Here is a 16,944-nt window from a genome sequence, read left to right as displayed (position 1 = left end):
GCTACTTTACTGTATCATCTTTTAATAATTGCATACTAAAGTCATGACAAATGCTATTTACATTTGCTATATAGACATATTTAAAGAATTCATAAAAAGATAAGATCAAATTGTTTTCTGGAAACTCCACCAGATTCTTGTTCTTCATCACCCCAAGTACCACTGTAGTGATTTTCTTATTGTTTTACTGTATCATTTTTTTTTTATAATTGCATACCAAAGTCATGACAAATGCTATTTACTACCTCACTGTAAAGACATATTTTAAAAAGTAATAAAAGGATAAAATCAAATAGTTTTCACTAATATGCAATTATTAAAAAATTATTCTGTAAAGCAACATGCACCACTGTGGTGATTTTCTTGGGGAGATACAGAACAAGAATCTGGCGGAGTTGTCAGAAAACAATTTGATTTCATATTTTTTATGATTTTTAAAATATGTCTATGTAAATAGTATTTGTCATGACTTTGGTATGCAATTATTAAAAAAAAATATACAGTAAAGTAGCATGAAAATCACCTCAGTGGTACCTGGAGAGATGAAGAACAAGAATCTGGTGGAGTTTGCAGAAAACAATTTGATTTCATATTTTTTATGAATTTTTAAAATATGTCTATGCATGCAGTATAAACACCATTAAACAAGAAGTGCCTATAAAGTGTTTTTTAACCAGCCTATTATTATCGATTAATTGACTGTGGTTTCAGTTTCATATGCGATCTGACCCACTCTTTAAAAAAAAGAAGAAAAAAAAAGATTTGCAAAGGTTTTGAAGCTTCATGGCTATCACTACCGAGCAACGCCATGTAGACGCGCAACAAGCTCTTCGGCGTAGATGGAGTGACTGCAGCGAAAAAAACATCTGTATGCGCCTAAAATCTTCCAGATGGCGATGGGGAATAGGTTTAATGTGCAGAGTTAACCCTTTCCAGTGATAATCTCGTAACTTCCCGCACACGCGCTTCCACAGAGATCCTCCCACTAAACGTTCTCAAACTCTTGCTACTGAGAGCGAACCGCCAGTGAGTGAACTTTGTTGTTCTAAAACTCAGCTCTGACAAGTTTTACATTTTTAGCTTTGGAGGAAGATAATTTTAGGAAAACCGCAGCTGATTCTTCTTGCGGCTTTAAGGCTGTGAACACTTTATACAGGTGAGTGTTTGTTCTTGTAACTTCAATTTTTAATGAAAGGCTTTGAGTAATGTTGGTGTTCTCAATAACACGAATCCATTCATCTATATTATAACTATTTGACATGTTAACTAGCTGGATGTGTTTTGTGGCAAGGACAGATGAGCCCCTCATATGTTTTTGCCTCACTTATTTGATAATTCTATTTAATTATTAGATAATAGGCAATGGTTCTGTGCCATAATCCATTCTTTAACATAGTAAATAATACATATTTAGAAAAATAATTGTTTGTAAAATATTTCCTTTTAAAATAAAAAAGCAGGTCCTGACATAATCTGTAAAGATTGATTATGTTGCATGTGTAATATATAGACATTTACTTACACACACACACACACACACAGTCATTTAGCAACTGAAGAGATGTTCTGAACAATAGAACTCTCAACAGAGTACAAAAAAAATTAAACCATTCCTATGTTGTGAAATAAATACAAACGGAGTGCATATGGTGTAAAATTATCCAGATGAGAAAGCAAAAGGGTATGAAAAATGTCATCCACAATGTTCAGTCATATTAAGTGATCTCTAAAGTGACAGCACTTAAAATGAATGTGTGTCTTGATGTGAAAAATAATGCTTTCTATTGTCAGTAATATTCATTGGTACTCTTGGTTAAACATACTGGATCAACATTTGATGTTTTCAAAGTATTTTCATCAGAATAAGAAAAGTTGTAGGCCTGCTATTTGTATATTTGAATCACAAATGAGTTGAAGGGTTCATGTCCAAATAACAAAAATCAACAAAATCATCTGTTTTTTATTTAAAAAAAGAAACAGTTTGAGCTGTGGTGCAGTGGGTACTACACAAGGTAATGCAATTTGATTTTGTTTTGAATCATGTCCTGATGATTCCATTTTCTGTCTCTTCTATCTCTATGTCCTGTAAATTAAAACCCATTAGGAGAGAAAGATAACGTATTTCCACTTTTTGTACCTTATTGAAGATATTATTCAGCCACGGTTAATTGAACCATTGTGTTTCCTTAGCAGATCTAATTGCTAATGGAGAAACTGGTGAGCCATTACTTGTCCAGAATCTCCTGAGCTCTATCATGTCACTTAGGATTTTATGTGCTTTGCTTTTTTCTCTGATTGCCCAAACAGAACAGGATGGTGAGTCTTAAATGCATTTAACTGTTGTTGCTAAACTTTTAAAGAAACAGTTCAACCAAAAATTTAAATTTGCTAAAAATTTGCACCCTTAAGCCATCCAAGATGAGTTTGTTTCTTCATCAGAACAGATTTGGGGAAATTTATCACTTGCTCACCATTGGATGCTCTGCAGTGAATGGGTGCCGTCAGAATGAGAGAGCAAACATAAGAAATCCAGAAGACACACGAAAAGCTGCATGTTTGTAATAAACGAATCCATCACGTCCAAAATATTGCTTTTTCTATCTAATCTGAATCAAGAAAGAAATATGCATAGATTAAGCAATGTTTAAAAGCAAACAGTCCAAAATAGTCCTAATGATGGATTTGTCTCTTATAAACACATAGCTTTTAATTGATGGACTGAGTCGTGTGGATTATTGTGATGCTTGTATCAGCTGTTTGGATTCTCGTTCTGACGGCACCCATTCACTGCAGAGGATCCATTGATGAGCAAGTGATGTAATGCTAAATTTCATCAAATTTGCTTTTGTCCGAAGAATCAAACACATTTATATCTTAGAGGGCCTGAGGATGAGTACATTTTCAGAAAATATTCATTTTTGGGTGAACTATTCCTTTAATAATACAATACCATCTTATTTCAATTGTTAGTTGAGACCATTGATAGAAGAACTGACTTACTGTATATATCAACAGGACACCCAGTTCCTATAGAAGAGGTGAAACTGTATTCAGAAGAACCCTATTGTGCATCATCTGATTGTGGTGCATGGGTGTTGAACGTTACATGGAGAGATAAGTTTGCTGAAAATAATGAATACGAGAAAGTCAGCTACGACATTGTGGTCCTTCGTACTGAACAGATGACGACTGTTCACAATGTAAGTGAGATTTTTTTTGACAAAAGCAATGGAAATGTATGTCTAAGGTCATTTTGTAATGTCAAATAACTGTTTTAGGAAACCATACATGTGATGCCAGACAAAACATCCTATTATCATTGGAAATGGACTTCACCTATACCGTTGCAGTGCACTTCCCATTCAGTCAAACTTAGGCGCCATAATGAGCATGACGTTGGTGAATGGACACCATTATACACACATGAAGGTTTGTAGCCACAGGTTGTTCTTATACTGTATGCACCTGTTATGCAAAAGAGGAAAACAACTGAACAACAACTGTTTTGCCTATCAAATAACAGGACAAGATATAAATGCTGCAAAAACAACTATCTATCCTCGTGATCAAGTTTTCATGGTTGGGAGTAACGTCACGTTCTGTTGCATCGTGGAAACAGATAAGGTTCCATTGTCTAAATTTCTAAATCGCATCAGCAACAGGACATACATCACAGAACCAATTCCATATAAAGAGTCTGATGTACCCAACATACATTGTTGTGTTGAGGGAAACAGTTCTGGATCTTCAGTATTTATTGCCTGTAAGTCTAAATGCATCCTATTTAATGAGAATAGTTTCATTTAAACCCATCAGTTTTGAAATGACTTACAGTGAATTAATCATAGGCAGCTAGACTTCATTTTCTATGAGGTGATGATTAGTCAGCGATTTTTAAAATATTTTGCCCACATATTGGATTATGGCCACAATCCGGTCACATGTGGGAAATTCCCACCGTTTTAGCTGATGAAGCTGCTTGGATGAGTTGGCAAAATGTGATATTTTCTTTGGAGGATGGAAGAAAGAAAATACCCAGTAACAATTACTTATAAATATAACGTGTTCATGTAAGAAAGAAAATATAACACTATAACTTGATTAATAGATCATTAGTTAGAATTAGTAAACATGAACTAACACTCATAGTTCAAAAGTCTCTTATGCTCACCACTACTACATTCATTTAGACAGTAGAAACAGTAAAATTGTGGAATATTATTGCGATTTAAAATAACTGTTTTCTAGTTTACTGTCAAATAATGAATCCCTGCTAAGTAGAAGTATTAATTTAAAAAAATTAATTTGAACTGTTTACCAAATGACTTTAAAGTTGAGTCCTGGCCTAAATTGTTTAATTTCACTGGATGCTATAGATCCCCCAGATGACCAGAATCTTACATGTATAACACGGAATCTCAGCTCTGTGGAGTGTCACTGGGAAACGGGTCGAAAAACCCATCTGCATGGTGATAAAAAGACAAGTTATACACTTAATGGAAGGTAACCACACAGCTGATAAAATAATATCCATCTTAATGTGCAGTGTGAATCATGCATGGTTGCTTTTATCATACTGGATTCAATTCTCTGATGCTAATTGTTTTGTGTTTGCTAGAGATTGTAAACTTGATAATAAATGTGTCATACGTGCGGAGACAAAGCAGGTGACAAAATGGACCCTGATTGCCAAAAATCCTCTTGGTGTAAAGACTCTCACTGATACAGCTGACCCTACACACCGAGGTAAAACTTATTTGAAATATTTCTTCAATTTTGCCTGACCACAACATTTAATTGTGAATTTAATCATCTGTTTTTTTTCTTGCACAGTATGGTTGAGAGCACCCAGTGATATATCCCATGATGCTTATGCAAGAAATGTCTCTCTTTGGTGGCATTGGAATGAGGAAAACTACGCTTTGTTGCCGATGATTTGTCAAGTGAACCTCAGTGGAAGGATTTACAATGTTGGTGTCATTAGATTTGATCTTGCATTAAAATTGATAAGCATTCTATTTTGTCTTTCCACTTGCAAGGCCTTTACATGCATTTTCACAAATGTCCACACATTTTCATCTTTCACAAAGGAAACCTTCAATGGAGTGGGACTTTCATCAATTGTCCTTAAAAACCTGCAGCCCTTTGTTAAATACACAGCTCAAGTAAGATGTGGGTCTCTTAAGCACTTTTACAAATGGGGCGACTGGAGTAAAATTACTGAGTTCTCCACTAAAGAGGATAGTAAGTATTCAGAGGATTAACGTATATGTAAATATAGTGTCATTCATTTATATGTCTGATCTTAATTTTATATATTCTTTTGTGAGTGTGATATTGCTTTTAAACAACACTTTAATATGTCCACCTTATTTTTAACATAAAACCGGTTGCTGTACTTTGTTATTCTTTTAGTTATTTGCCTATAGCATCTAATGAATCGTAAGTCTCGCACATCGATAGAAAATAGCTTCCGTGTTTTAAAATATTTTGAAGTAAGAAGTTAATACTGAATAGCTTACAATGTGCCAATATACAGCACCGTTGTGCTACAGGTGTCCCGAGTTCAAATCCCGACTCGAGGACCTTTCCCGATCCCACCTCTTCTCTCTTTCCTACTTTGCTTCCTGTCAGCTCTGATCTGTCCTATTTAAAAGCAAAAATGCCAAAAACTAAATCTTTTAAAAACTTACAATGTACACACAACTTGCATTTTACTGTGTCAATTTTTTTTCTCTGCCAATGTAAATAGTTTCAAACAAAGCCACAGAAATATCAAACACTGTACAGTATGTTTCTGACCAACATGCGGTTTACTTTCTGAATGAGATGAGTAAGAATGATTCAGTGACTGCCAATCAAATTTGAGTAATTTGATTTGCACCAATATTCTCTCTTCAGTTCCAGAAGCAGTAGATGTTTGGATTCATTATTCTGAACAAAATACATCTGTCCTGTGGAAGGTAAGAGCAGTTGGATTTGGCACTGCTGTCTTTAGCTTTTCTCTGCAAATAAACAAATAGAATGACCCTTTTTAATGTTTTATAGCCTCTAACTCAACAACAAAGCCATGGGATAATTACAGGATATGAAATTACCATTGAAAACCCCAAAGATGCGAGCAGAAAAATTTACAAAGAACTAAATACACAGCTGTGCTACAACATCACATCTGGGAATGAAGAAAGTGATCGAATCATCAGAGTCTCAGCAAAAAACTCTGCTGGTCTTTCTCCTCCTTCTACCATCATCATCCCGAGTTATCCTGGTGAGATTCAAAATGCTGTTTTTAATTGATTGAAAAGGTTGTGTTTAAATTAATGAAGATTTTATAATTCTTTTCACAGACAATGAAGTCGATATAAGCCTTATCAGTAGCAGTAATGGTAGCTTTGAAATGTCTTGGGAAGAATACCCCTATTCTACTTGTGGCTATGTTGTTGAATGGTTTCCAACATACAAAAAGACGCAATGTGCTGTAGAATGGAAGAAGATCTCAGAATGTGACACTTGTGCCTTTGACAGCTGGAATCAATCTGGTCAGTTGGGAGCATAAAGATGAATCATTTGACTCACTTCTGATCTGTTTTTGTTCTGATACTGAATTCATTTGTGCATGTGTGTAATGGTTCATCAGTGGTTCAGTGAGCTGTGGTTACATTCAGAAAGGGAGGATAACAGCCATACTGTTCTATTTCTCACAGGTGCTATTAAGGAAGGAGTGAGATACACTGTCTCTGTCTATGCCTGCACAGATGATTCACCAAAGCTTCTCAAGAGGAGTGAAGGTTATGCTATAGAGAAACGTAAGCAAAGATGAAGTATTTAAAGAATAGCTCACCCAAAAATGAAAACCTCACCTTACTTATTTTCCATTCTGCTATTTCTGTTCTCAGAACCGGGGAAAGTTGAGCATCTGGAAGCTAAAAATAAAGGAAGAAATGTTGAGCTTTCTTGGGCCGAAGTTCCCTTAGAACAGCAAAACGGGTTCATACAAGGCTACAAGGTCATAACATTGCTTTCTGGTTCTGAAACGATTAATAACATGGTGTTGATAAAGGGTAAGTTCATTCTCCAGTTGATTTTTTTTCTTTCTTTTTAAAGAGTACATTATAAATTGACTTACTTTGTTTTAATTTTAGAGCCTCAAGTTAATTTGAAATTAGATCCAGGCTCCTATACCTTCCGTGTTAGTGCCTTTACATCTGGAGGGGAAGGTGACTATGCTGCAACCACAATGAAAGTAGAAAACAGCAGTAAGCATTTAATTATATTCTTTAATAATGTTAAATATAATGATGAAACTATTTTATTACATTTAATAAGCAAATATAAATAGCATCGATGAAATGTGATAACATTGTGAGCAATTTGATAAAATCTTCATAGATGACCAGATGATTACAGCCACTATTGTGGGCTGCAGTGCAGCAACTCTCGTCTTCATTATCATCACAGTCCTTTGCCACAGGAAACGGAAATGGTAAGGACAATTTTCCAGTGTTATGTCATATATGTTTTTCAAATCCTAATATTTTCTATAGATTTTCTATTTTCGGCTGCAATTAAAATGTCACTCTTAAAAATCCTTCAGGTTAAAGAAACTGTTGTATCCAGATATTCCTGAACCAAAACTTGCAGGGAAATGGATCACAAAGGTGAGTCATCAGCCTCCTTATAATTTATAACTTTCCTAACAGATGTTTTTTTAGTAATTATTATAATCTGCATGTATGTGGGTCACAAGCCTATGCATACTATGTTAAATCCTAACAGTATAATGCAAAAAACCATATACTTGGTCATAGTAATCATAGCAAAATAAATATGGCTATCAATTTTAAAACAGAAGAGAAAACATTAACCAAATCTATTTGTAGTTGACGTCAAAGGATGTGTGTGTATTAATCTGTCACTTGATAAAATGACCAAATTAGGCAGATTCCAATATGGATAAGTTGCAGGAAATACACATATGCTCAAAAACTATGCAAGATCAAATCAGTTTTAACCCAGACCACATTAATTATGGTTCAATTGCAATACAAACACTTGTTTTGTGTGGTAAATCATTGTCTTAATAAATAAGCTAAAGAATGTTTAGCTACCATGTTGGTCTGTTGTTTCCAGGGTATTTATTGTACCCAGATGACCGAGGGGTACATTAAGTGTGAGATCCAAGAGGTCCACGGTTTAGAGCATCCTGCAATGTCAGAAAGTCTACATGGCCTTGACCTCATCAGCTCTAACTCCAAAGTGGTTCCTGCACAACATTTCTACAAGAACTTTTCTGAGTCTCCTGCTGATGTCTCGTACTGTCCTGTTGAGAAGCTTACCTCAGTTATTGAAAACCCTTCTTATAATATGACCATACTAGATTCATTTGATGTTGCTCAGATATTCGATCTTACACTGGAAATGCAGGATGCTTACCTCCCAGCCCCTAACTTTGTTCAGAATAATTTTGTTGTCAAAGACTCCTACAAGCCCCAGTCAGCATCTCCTACAAACGCATAGCTCCAGTAGATAGACCTCAGTGTCACACCATCTAATTACAAATTATGCCAATGTAAATGCCAGTGAATTCATGTTATTTATGAAGCACTGTACCGTTTTCTTAGCACTATCTCTTGCATTTTTTTTTAAACACTGTGATGAAAAAAAAAGCTGTGACCACCTTTAAAACTGCCTCTGTATATTTGCATTTAATTTACATTTATGGTAACACTTTAGATTAGGGAACAAATATTCATGATTAACTAAGAGTTTTCCCTCAATAAACTTATTAATAGTTAGTAAGGTAGTTGTTAAATTTTGTTTTGGAGTTGGGTTAAGGGATCTAGAATATGGTCATGCAGAATAAGGCATTAATATGTGCCTAATAAGTAGGCCTACTAATAATCAGCCAACATGGTGGTAATATATATATAAGCTACTAGTTAATAGTGAGAATTGGTCCTTAAAATAAAGTGTTACCACATTTGTTTATTTAACACATACTCTCAACATAGGTAAACCCAACCCATCACCTTGATGTTGCTAGCATTAATAGTTCCCTCTTGTGGCCTAAATACTATGTTGAAATATAAAGATTAAGGCCATGATGAACACTTATAAAGAAAAAAATGTCAAACATGTGTACATATTCTAGATGTTTTGATTGCTTTCTTATTAACAGACGAGAGATTGTACCTAAATAAAACTCAGTTTGTGCTTAAAGACATTAAAGTGTGGTTTATATGTATTAACATGTATGGATTTGATATTTTCCAGTAAACAAAGTAGTTTAAGTTTATGCAAAAACGTATTTTTATCATTAATGTAAAACCACAAAAGAATGTATACCTATAATATAATATAACAAAAGTCAGATGAAACATTCTTGACAATCAAAGCATTACTCCAAGACTGAATAAATCACAAACTAAATAAATGACGTATAGTTTCATAACAAAGTTTCACAAAAAAGGGTATTATGTGTCAACGTTATATTAAAAAAATAAAAATAAAATAAAATACTTGACATGATAAAATATATACATTGCATTAAAAAAAATTAAACACATGCCCCTAAAATCACTTTTATGGGCGTGAAAACTTGCCTAAGGGCGTTGCAACAATGAAAAGCTTTCCTTTTGATTGACAGACAGAGCAGCCAATAGAATAACAACATCTGCAATAGTTGACCAATGTAAACAGTTGTGGGCGGGAGTTTTAAATTCCCGGTCATTGAGCCGCTGTTTTCAGTTGTTCGAGCTCAGTAACGCAGTAACGACCAGTTTACTGAACATGCTTTCGATAAATTAGCAGAGAAGAGATTTTAATTTATTTTCTATTTATGATACTTATTCCATCGATGTTTTAAATGTAGAGTTTTAATCGAACAGCTCGTGCCTGCCTAACACATTTCCACCAATAACGGGTATGTTGCTAGCGTGCTAACGTTAGTTGTGTATGGTCTGAGATTCATCTATCGTAACAGTAACTTACTCACATTTATCATCATCTGTAATCTCATCTTCCTCTGTAGCCCTCAAAATCATGATGTAAGATGTCGATTGATTTTGTAGTGTTATTGTGTGACTATCCCTGCGTTGGCAGTCTTCTGGCAAATCTTCAGGTTTAGCAAGTCCTTCATCAGTTTTTAGCTGAGATCTTTAGTAGTTTGCAACTTATGTTGCATACCGATTCGTGAATAAATGAGGTTACAGCCTCTATTTATCTATGATACAAAGAAATTCAGTCAAGTGTAAAGAAATAAAGAGTCTCATTCATTGAAACGGTTCATGACCCAAATCCTGCCTGTGTCATGGCTGTGAAGAAGTTGGCATTTGTAATGGACTGCTCAGTGTGTGTTTGACATGAACGGCACTAAAATAATCACTGCAAACCTTCATAGTGAAAACTGTCTGGTTAAAATGACTGATTTGATTTGATAACACAGTTTGATTATTCTCAATATATAAGCTTTGCTTTAATGCAAAGTTTGTCTATCTATCTATGTGTAACATGGCTGTAATCAAGAAATGCTAATTACAGCATGAACTGCATTGACTCTGAACCCTGTGCAATGATTCCTTCAGGCTGTCTGTGGCAAGCAATGGAGGTTGGCACAGTTGTGCAGGAAGAAATGAAATTTCGAGGGACTGAATTTGCTGTCAAGGTCGAGCTGGCGGAGCGGCTACTAATCGTAGAAATTTCAGATGTTGTTACAGCAGACCAGTGGAGAGGAGAGTTTGATCCTGCCTGTAAGTTGAGCTTTTAAAACTGATATACAGTTTTTGCTTGCATGAAATGTTGTTTTATGTCATTACAACTTTTTTTTTTTTTAATTTAGATATTGAGGACCTGACCCGGAAAACTGGGAATTTTAAACAGTTTCCAGTATTCTGCAGCATGCTGGAGTCTGCTGTCAACAAGGTGGGTCCATTTAATGTCTTCTGGGGGAGGGGGCTGATTTATTTTCTTCTTCTTTTTTTTTTTCTTTTGATTAAAAAATGAAATAAAATCCAGGGGGGTTTTTTGTACTTGTTTGTGCGATTGCACAATTTGGCCTTGTTATTAGACATCAATATGGCAAAAAAATTATTATAGTTTTTTTTATTATTATTATTCCTGTTACTAAATTAAACTACTCAACAAATATGAAATATTACTGTTGTAATATTTAATTGTAAAATAAAAGTAATACTGTTTAAGAAAAAGTTCATTTTCTTAATTTTCAAACAAAGAAAAGCTTCTCTTTTGTTGACAACAATTACTTTAACCAATCTTTTATGTTAATTATAAAATTTAAAAAAATCTTATTTAATTATCTTTTGCAGTCCAGTGAATCAGTGACCCTTGACCTCTTGACCTATTCTGACCTCGAGCTTCTGCGGAACAGAAAGGCAGGTGTCGTTGGCCGACCTCGAGCTCAGCCACAGTCTCCTGCCCTCAGTGCTAAAAGATACCTCATCCTCATCTACACTGTGGAATTTGACAGGTCAGTGTAGTTTTGATCACACAGTCTGTTTTAACCAGCTCTTAAATGGGTCAGTTTTTAAAAAGTTTGATTTTTGCAGGATACACTATCCTCTTCCACTTCCATATCTGGGCAAACCTGATCCTGCAGAGCTTCAAAGAGAGATCAGAGCTCTGAGGGCCGAGCTGAAAACACTGGGACTGAGAGGAGACCACAAAGTATCAGACCAGGAAACACGCAAGCTCCGTGCAGAGTCAGTTTTTCCTAATGAAATGTGTACTTAATGTTGATATAATTTTTATTGCTTTCAACGAAAAAAAACCCCACCTTTTGCAACACCTGGTTAGTTGCTGGCAGGTGCACAGGACAGTCAGCACAATAGAAGAAAGAAAAATCCTATACATTGTTGTACCATGTACATTTTTTTTAAAGGGATATTTCACCCAAAAATGAAAATTCTGTCATTAATTACTCACCCTCATGTCATTCCAAACCCCTAAGACCTTCGTTCATCTTTGGAACACAAATTAAGCTATTTTTGATGAAATCCGAGAGATCTCTGACCCTCCATAGACAGCAAGGGTACTAGCACGATCAAGGCACAGAAACGCAGTAAGGTCTTATGGGTTTGGAATGACATAATGGTGAGTAATTAATGACAGAGTTTTCATTTGTGGGTGAACTATCCTTTTAATAATTAAAGTAATAACATATTTTACCCACAATGAGTAAAAAGTGAATGTTGTGTTTACAAATCTTTTTCCTTCTGTTTTATCAGGTTGGCTTTGGTGAGAGAAGAGAAGGAAGCCTTGGCCAAGGCTGTGGATCATCTACAGATGGTAGGGGCTGGTTCTACTCCTGGGGCTCGTGGGCTCAGAGAGGCGGTGCGCAGCCTGGAGGAACAGCTGCTGAAGGAAAGGGCAAAAAGCCAGCGCTCTGCAAACAAGAGGAGCCAAGAACAGCGCCTCCTTCTGGAACAGGTGCGTCTAAGCAGATTAGTGTTGTATGGTCATGAGATTGACAAGCTGACAATGTAAAAAACTCATACATAGTTATGCCCCCACTTAACTGTTCAAATTCACTCTTGTTGGTAGTTGGAGGAACTCAGAGCATCAGAACGGGCTCTACGGATACGTGTTAAAAGTCTGACCACTGAGCTGGCCTTGTTACGACGCGGGTAATCTTAGTTAATTGCCATCTGTGTCTTTTATTGCATATTTTTACATTTTTTGAGCACATGTTAATCATCTCATTATTCCTCTTTTGACAGTCGAGCGACGCCAGTCATGTCTGGCCGAAGTGGTCTCAGGGGTGATGGAGAGGTTCATCGGTCTTTATCCAGAGAGCGCAGTTTGACCCGTGTTGGGGTAAGAGCACGCTCGGGGTCGAGGGAGAGAATAGAGGACAGGACTCGGAGGTCAGAGGAGAGAATTAGGAGGGCAGACTCTTCAGGGTCTCGGAACTGCATCACAAGACCTTCACCATCTCCAACAGGTGAAATCTGTGAAGACAATATCTTTATGGTCAAAGTTAGAGCTGGGCGGTATATCGAGTTTGTACGATATATATTTTATGAGCGATACGGTATGAAGCAATACCGTTAATATTGATATACAGTAGTTTGATAGGAGCGCATCTGAAAAAATGTCTAGGGAGGACACAGACTGAACTGCTGCGGAGAAAATGCATAATCCAATTTGTTCTAAATATGTAACAAGCTTTAAATTAAGGGCTTTAAAAAAACTCGTAAGATACAGTAGCCTATAGTTTATGGTTTCAGTTTAAAGCGGCTCTGACAGAAAGGCTGCGTGTGCCGCTGACAGAGACGCGCTGTTTAATGTGTTTGAGATGTGCTGTTTTCCTAAATGCATAACTTACATTTCACAGGCATATATAAATTCTAGAAAACCATGGAAATATTTCCATTTTGCTATCAGAAGTGCATGAGCGATTCTCCGCTAAACGCCACACAGATGGAGCTCGATGAAATAGGAGCGCAATAACTGACTAAAATATACATTTTGCTGAAATATTAGTAGCTGGACAATAAATGTAGGTTTAAAATTCTACATGTGTCACAAGTAAGTGTATTTGTATGATAGCACTAACTGTAAAGTGACTGTAATGGGGTAATCAAAATAGCCTTTTTACTCAGTTAGCCTAGTCTGTGCTTTTTTATTATTTTCATTTTGAGTTTAGTAAATTCAACTTCTGCTTTAAAAGCATTATTTTTGTTTTGAGATTGCAATGTTACAATGTTAGAATGTAATTTGTGTTAGAATGTAATGTGATTTTAACCCTTTTTTGCACATAATAAATGCCTACTTGTTATCCAAATACAAAATACCGAGATATATACCGGATACCGCAATTCAGCCAAAAAATACAGAGATATAAATTTTTGCTCATATCGCCCAGCCCTAGTCAAAGTCAAGAAACAAAGGCAGAGGCCCTGTTTTAGTGTTTTGATTTGAAGTCTTGTGTTCTCATGACAGGGTCGCGGGTGCCTCGGTTTGACCCTACGGCCTACATTCAAGACCGACAGCGACGCCAAAAAGAGTCTGAGATGAAGAAGTAAGACACTTTCACCTTTTCAGTTTGAAGTTCTTACCTTTTCTGTCTTCTGCTGTTTTGTGTTTTATTTGTTGTCTCTTTTTCTACAAGCATTGCCCTGTCTGTGAGCAGGAATACGGTTTACTTTGAAAGGTGTGAACTATATGCTCTTTTTGTCCCTTGCATGAATTCATTTTCTCAAACCGTTGATCCCACACCAGTGCAAGAAAAAAAGTCTATGACTTCTGGGATCAGGCTGATAAGAGAATGAGTCTTTGGACTTTGACTAGTTATAATCTTGTAGAATTGATTTGCTTTCACAGATATACTACATGAGGTCTTCTTTTGTTCCCAACAGTCAGAGGAAGATTAGAAGAGACATGTTGGCTTCGCCGTCTCTGATGGAAAGAGGCCGTTCACGCTCCAGGGAGCCCGTTCCTCAGCTGATGAGAGCAGGAAGTGCTGGCAGGGGGAGGAGTGTGTCTGTGGAGAGCAGGAGGAGTCGGTGCTCTTCAGAAGGATCAGTAGCTGAGTTTGAAGAGCTTGCTAAGCCTCTAAATAGCAGGCAAGTCAATAAACAAAACAGGTTGCTTATCAAAGTACTGCTGGCTAGGTTAAATGTGATGTCAGCTGGCTGATTAATTATTTCAGGACATCATCAGATCAAACCTGCCAAATAACAAGTTGTAAATGACCCTAAACTTTTACAGCATTTTTTGCAGTCTGCCTATAATATTATAGTAGGATTTCTTGCACCCCAAATTTTTAATTTTCATGACCATTTTCTACCCTCTTTCTGAAACATTTAAATCTGGCCTGTTTTTGTTCCGCAAAGATGCGGTAAATTGACCAAAAGTGACAGAAAAAAATCTTTATTTAGAACATAATACTGTGTTTCAAATAAATGCTACTTTCTACTTAAAGAATCCTTAAAAATGTACTGTGGTTTCCATGAAGATGATAGTTCTTTGAGCACAAAATCAGCATATTAGAATGATCATGTGACACTGAAGACTGCTGAAAATTCAGCGTTGTATCACAGGAATAAATGTTTAACTTGTATATGTTTTAAAATAGTTACTTTAAATTTTAATACTATTTCAAAGTATTACTGTTTTACTGGTTTTGATCAAATAAACATTGCCTTGGTGAGCGTAAGCAACTTCTTTCAATAACAAAAATCACGTTCTGTTGATTTAGCAAATTAGCTAATTAATTTTTTGACTCCTAGCAAATTAGCCTGTGATGATTATTGTTCTTGATATTTATTTATTTATTTATTTATTGCAGAGGAAGGAAACTGGCATATAATGGTCCAACTGTGGTGAGTAACAATGTAAAACAGGTTGTTTAGTTTTTGTGAATATTAGGGCTCGGATTATTTTAATTGCTTTTTTCCCCCATCTAGTCCAGAGGAAGACACACAAACAAAAAACCAATGTGTAGCACCCCGGCCCAAAGGATGAGAGCGGCAGGTACCACATAATTTCCTTTTTTAATTATTTCTTAGTATTATTGTTTATGTATATGCGTCTGTAACCAATAGCGTATACATGTAAGCCAAGTGTATTTTTCCTATTCAGACACATCTATTGATACGGGTGCTGACCTGTCAGAGATTGACGCTCGACTCCAGGCTCTGCAGGACTACATGCGGGACCTTGACACGGGACACTAATCTCGGTGGATTCAGATGTCAATCGAGGCTTTTTGCACAAAGACTGAGACTGAAAATCTTGGACAATCATTTCTTTCAAACACTGTCTGTATCGTAGTCATTTATACTAATGAGACTCAAATGCCGTTTGTTTTCTTTATCCCTAATGTAACTTTTGGGCTTGACTCAAAATGCAGTTACAGTGGCTTTGTGAAGGGGGTTCTTGAGACTGTTGCCATATCAGACTTGAAGTAAACCAGAAGTGTCCAAAAGTATGACCTCAGGATATACCGTTTTTAACACATTCCTGTGTACATTTTATGAATTAGTGTTTGTTTGACCATTGTTATTGTTTTTTTTATATATTAGTGTCTATGTTTTATGTCTGTTTTAGATGCTCTCATATTTTGTTATTGTGAGATACTGAAAAACAAAGCTTTTTTATATAAAAAGATTTTGCAGTTCATGTCTATTCTTTACAGACACTCTGGAATTATATCACTTAGCATAACGGAATGTGATATGCTTTTTATTTATACAGGTTATTGTTCCCATAACTCAACTGATAGAGCATGGCATTAGCAACACTACGGTTATAGATTTGATTCCAAGGTAGTGATAAAGTGTATGTCTTTATAAGTTGTCTAGTAAGCATCTGACAAATGCATAAATGTACATGCAGTAGAGATCATGTCTTTTGGCATTTAACATTGCTTCATTTGTGGCCATTTAATAATTTTTGCCATTTCTCACAAAGTCTGTGTCTCTTATTTTTAATGTGACCCCACCAAAATCTTGTGTGTAGAATATCAAATGCATTAAATTTGTCTTTAATTGTGGTAATGAGGCCAGAATTTTTAAACCTTTCTAGATATATAAAACGACACAATCATCTATAAATTATAGAATTTTTAGGGAGATTGTGCATCAGTTTGACTAAAATGAAATGTTTGTTCAGGAATCAAACTTTGCTTTAATATGACAGTATGTCAAGATTTCAGCCTGCTCTTCACACGATTGTTGTATGACTCCAGAACATTGTGTGGGCAGCTTTAATTTTGCATCCTTTTTTAGGACTTCACATCCTTAAACATCCCAAAAATGTTTACTTTTGACTGAATTGTGCCTTTAAGTACTTCCTCCAAGTGCAACATGTTAAAGGCCATTAAGAAAAACACATTATTTCATCCTGTGCTCGGGTTTTTTAAGCTGCGTTGTCAACCACAGGTTAGGTGGCGCTGTAAATCTGATTTAATGTGTTTTGACCAGC

At 35.9% G+C, this 16,944-nt stretch overlaps 2 protein-coding genes across 2 annotated transcripts; both read left to right on the top strand.

The window, feature by feature from the left end:
• Positions 1–835: 835 nt before the first annotated feature.
• Positions 836–9,221, top strand: lifrb (LIF receptor subunit alpha b). The gene is made up of 17 exons (XM_058757223.1): positions 836–2,316; positions 3,016–3,200; positions 3,279–3,429; positions 3,524–3,763; positions 4,377–4,503; positions 4,619–4,746; positions 4,834–4,970; positions 5,091–5,244; positions 5,902–5,963; positions 6,049–6,268; positions 6,348–6,539; positions 6,705–6,806; positions 6,897–7,061; positions 7,143–7,256; positions 7,390–7,483; positions 7,595–7,658; positions 8,131–9,221. Exons 1-17 carry the CDS (start codon positions 2,256–2,258, stop codon positions 8,515–8,517), a joined length of 2,583 nt encoding a protein of 860 aa, XP_058613206.1. The 5' UTR covers positions 836–2,255; the 3' UTR covers positions 8,518–9,221.
• Positions 9,222–9,717: 496 nt separating this feature from the next.
• ccdc61 (coiled-coil domain containing 61) lies at positions 9,718–16,545 on the top strand. Its single transcript, XM_058758196.1, has 13 exons — positions 9,718–9,922; positions 10,584–10,748; positions 10,838–10,920; positions 11,325–11,485; positions 11,565–11,717; positions 12,243–12,444; positions 12,559–12,641; positions 12,735–12,958; positions 13,960–14,038; positions 14,376–14,582; positions 15,308–15,341; positions 15,426–15,492; positions 15,601–16,545. Exons 2-13 carry the CDS (start codon positions 10,601–10,603, stop codon positions 15,693–15,695), a joined length of 1,536 nt encoding a protein of 511 aa, XP_058614179.1. The 5' UTR covers positions 9,718–9,922; positions 10,584–10,600; the 3' UTR covers positions 15,696–16,545.
• Positions 16,546–16,944: the final 399 nt, after the last annotated feature.

This window comes from Onychostoma macrolepis, chromosome 21 (genome assembly GCF_012432095.1).
Source record: "Onychostoma macrolepis isolate SWU-2019 chromosome 21, ASM1243209v1, whole genome shotgun sequence".
Taxonomy (NCBI): Eukaryota; Metazoa; Chordata; class Actinopteri; order Cypriniformes; family Cyprinidae; genus Onychostoma; species Onychostoma macrolepis.
Note: the sequence above shows the minus strand (reverse complement) of the source record. Positions and strands in the feature narration are given on the sequence as shown.